Source organism: Notothenia coriiceps, unplaced genomic scaffold (genome assembly GCF_000735185.1).
Source record: "Notothenia coriiceps isolate Sejong01 unplaced genomic scaffold, NC01 NC01_scaffold00004366, whole genome shotgun sequence".
NCBI classification, from domain to species: domain Eukaryota; kingdom Metazoa; phylum Chordata; class Actinopteri; order Perciformes; family Nototheniidae; genus Notothenia; species Notothenia coriiceps.
The window spans coordinates 1,238-5,077 of record NW_011337067.1 but is presented as its reverse complement, the minus strand read 5'-3'; the positions used below and the strand labels follow the sequence as shown (position 1 = coordinate 5,077).

The window sequence follows — 3,840 nt, the reverse complement described above, 5'->3', positions numbered from 1 at the left end:
GGGATGCAGCTTGGGATGTGAGGAGTGAGGGACATTGCTTAGAAAGGGCGTTTCGCTATCTGTCCTGCCAGTGTTGGCAGGCTTTGTAGGGGCAGGACATAATGTAATTATAGGAAAACTGAATAAAACAATTAAAAAACAAAAATATTTGATTTTAGGTGTCGATTTCACTCTACTGCAGCGACGTGCAGTCAGGGGAGGCAGGAGAGGCAGAGCCTCACTTGTAATACTCCAATGTAACGGGAAAAAAAAGAAAGAAATAATAATAAAATGTCTCCATTGATCTGTCTTGTCAATGTGATTTCTGTATGATGTGATTTCTTCGCTTTTTATTGTCGAAATCGTCAAATTTGACCGACTACATGGGAGCGATGAGAAGTGAGGCAGGGACAAGCTCTGCCCCACGTAACCCCACATAAACTGGCTGGAGCGCGGGCACTAATTTAGTGCGAGCACTTATTTTCTGCCCGTGCTCCAGCCAGTTTCTGTGGGGTAAGGTGACTTGCAACCGCTGACCACAGCAGCAAACATATTTACATAATACAGTGCAACACCACATTGCAGATGCGTAATGCGGATGCTGGCCAAATAACAGTACCTGTTGTTGCGCTGCTAGCTACAATAGCGCGGAGGAGGAGGAGGAGGAGGAGGAGGAGGATTTAGGATGCCCATGTCTTTGCATTATACATACTTTATGTATTACGACCATTGAATGTTTAAAGTAAATTGCTGTCATCTGAGGCGCCAAACATTATTCCTACTGTATCATAACTGATAGAAGAAAAGGCGAACTTAAGACCATGGTTTGGGTAAACTGTAGTTATCTTCACCTGTGTTTGTAATATGGACACATTAAGAAAAGTAATCGCCATATGTCCCCTCTGTGTCCTTCCTCTGTGTGTTTGCAGTCAACATGACCCCAGTGGACCAGCTGGAGCAACACTGAGCCCCCTCCAGCTGGAAGAGCCCACTTTACACTCCTATCTGCAGTAAGTGACCTTTGAACTGAACTAAGCAGCAATAATATGTTCAGCTCCTATCCTGTACACCTACATGCATACACAAAATTCTACAAATTATGTAGTTATTACCCCACAAACATGCACTGTGTTATCGAAATAATTGTATTGTGTGTTAGCACAAACAGAAAGAAAGTAGGTGAATTGAATTGATTTATTTAAAACAAGGGACAGTGTACATTAATCAACATATTAAAAACATGTAAAAGTATTCGAATTAGCCAAAAGGCTAGTTTTCATCGATAGTCCCTTTGCCAGATGGTGATAGACATCCTAAAAGCAATAATAAAAATACCACAACATTGTGATACCATTGTACATATTTACAATAGATGACTTCACTGAATACAGATAAGAGCAAGTCATGATAATACATAAATAAATAAAACATTTACAATACACACTCATACACTCATACACAGGTGATCAGTTTTAGAAAAACAACACTTGGCTGGTGCACAGCAGGTTACGTGCACACACCTCTGGGTGCTGCTGATGTTACTGCATGTCTAAGGAAATTATAGGAGGCGAGCAAAGAGAGAATGGAAATGATATGCATTAATACTTGTCAGTAGATCGATATGACCAATCATCCATTACTAACACATGAACATGGCAGCTGTAAACTGGCACCAGCAGGTCACTGTTTTAGTTTGATATTTCACTCTCCTACCCTGCATATGGATGTATTTAGCTGGTTTAATGAGTTACTATATGTCATGTATTGTCATTGAATCCCTTATAAAATGTATTTGGTGTCAATAACATGATGGTGTTAACTCATTTCACCTTTCCCAAAGAGAAAATAAAACAAGGAAAATATGTGGAACCACAGTGTTAGTTAATATATAGTATCAACATACTGTACCTACATTTAACAAATCAGAGATTGTCCAATCAGAGTTTATCAACAATAACTAAGTTAGACAGAAACGTAGGATTTTTCAACATGCTTGTTGGTTTCATTGGGCTAAAGTAAGAGCTATACTGGGTATACAAAGAGTGTGTGTTTGTCTTGGTAATAATGAACAAACTATACTAGGCATAGAACAGCTGCATCTAGTGTTGAAGTCTCGCATTGTAACAACACAGTCTTTCCACCTGTGTGTGTGGCAGCCAAGAGTCTTTATACACACAACCACCAGAGGTCCTTCTCAGGCAAACACAAACATTATGACAAGTCTGCAGGGTGCTACACATTAGACCTCATTAAACAAGGTCAGATCTGAGTTGTACAAATTGTAATTTTGCAAACTAATTACTCTGCCATCACACACTGCTCTTGGCAGGCTACTAGACAATAAGTGGTAGAAGTGCACAGCATGCACTGTTGCACTATTAGGAGCTCATGTCTTTGCTCTTCTGTCCAGGCACTGTGATTTGGAAATGAATGGGAAAGTGAATCCTACTGCTGAGAAGATCACTGCCTCCAAAAGTGCCAATATGGTGTCAAACCTGTCCCCAGAAGGCCAGCCTTACACCAGGGTGAGCACACCACAAATACTCACCCATCCATGGCAGATGGAGTGTTCCATGAAATACTTCATTTAAACAATGAGAAAAGGTTTTGGGATATCAGCGCAACTGCAGCATGCTTTCATGGTAAACAGATATACTGTGTGTGGGGGAGCAAGCAGTCTTTGGTTTGATCTGCCTGAGGAAGTAGTGTGATCAAACTCGCCATTGTTGCTTAACGGGTCTTTGCTAAGTAAACAAGTTCTCAGTCACATCCTGTTAGACCTGACTTCCCTCATAAAAAGGTTGAGAAAATAATTAACCAATTTATCATTATTCATAACATTGTTTTAAAATGTTTTAACTCCTCAAATCAAATCCTAGCTTGCAGTTAATGATGAGCCGGTATCTGCTACATTTATATGTGTTTATGCCCATTGTGCATATTCTTTAAGAACCTATACATAAGTGGAAGATCACTTTATGGTCTTCATGTAATATAATTCGAAAAAATACTCCTATAATTGTAATCCTCTATACCCCACTATCAACGTGTACATTTCCATAATCTTTATACTAAACCTCTATTTTATATCTGGGTAATTGCAGGCGTCTCGTACTCCCAGGAGTTCTCTTCGAACGGCAGCTACGTTTGGGAAGCGCTCAAACTCCATGCGCAGAAATCCCAAAGCAGAGGTCAGCAAACAGGGATGGCTGTACAAGCAGGTGAAGCGTTTTTCCTCTCCTCTTATGAAAAACTAAACTTGTGTTAAAAAATGTTTTTAAGGACTATTTTTGGAGACTATGATTTGAAGCACAATCTTGTAATCATTGAGGACATGCATGTTGCATGATAGAAGAGTGAAGAAACACTGTTACCCTGCAAAGTCATGACACTGAAGAAGTCTTCTCCTGTGTGACAGGCAGTGTTGGGCAAGTTACTTAAAAAAAGTAACTAGTAATAGTTATAGTTACTGCTCTCAAAAAAGTAACTAGTTACTTTATTAGTTACTAAATTATAAAAGTAACTAGTAACACGTTACTTTACTTTAAAAATAATAACAATATAAATACAAGTTTTTGTGTTGTTTTTTGCTGACTAGTTCTCTGAAGGCAACAGACTCGACCGTTGCAATGGGCAGCATTTCCTCAACAACATACCTGGTAATCAATCTGTTTAGTTGACTCTGGGAGACGTGGCGATTTTTAAAAATCGTTTTTTGGCTATTTAGATGGTGTTGCTCCATCTGGGTCACTGGCACTGCCGGTGGTTGAGACGGTGGGGTCTTTGGCGACTAGCTTTATAGCCTCATGTACATTACTTAGGTGCTTCAGGAGATTGGCATTGCTGTTTTTCGATGTGGAC

At 39.7% G+C, this 3,840-nt stretch overlaps 1 protein-coding gene across 1 annotated transcript; it reads left to right on the top strand.

The window, feature by feature from the left end:
* Positions 1-911: 911 nt before the first annotated feature.
* On the top strand, positions 912-3,638 carry LOC104942222 (pleckstrin homology domain-containing family A member 6-like; the record flags this gene model as incomplete). Its single annotated transcript, XM_010767419.1, has 4 exons — positions 912-989; positions 2,390-2,504; positions 3,084-3,200; positions 3,578-3,638. Coding segments are annotated over exons 2-4 (277 nt in total), but the record flags the coding sequence as incomplete, so codon positions are not given.
* Between the last annotated feature and the right edge of the window lie 202 nt (positions 3,639-3,840).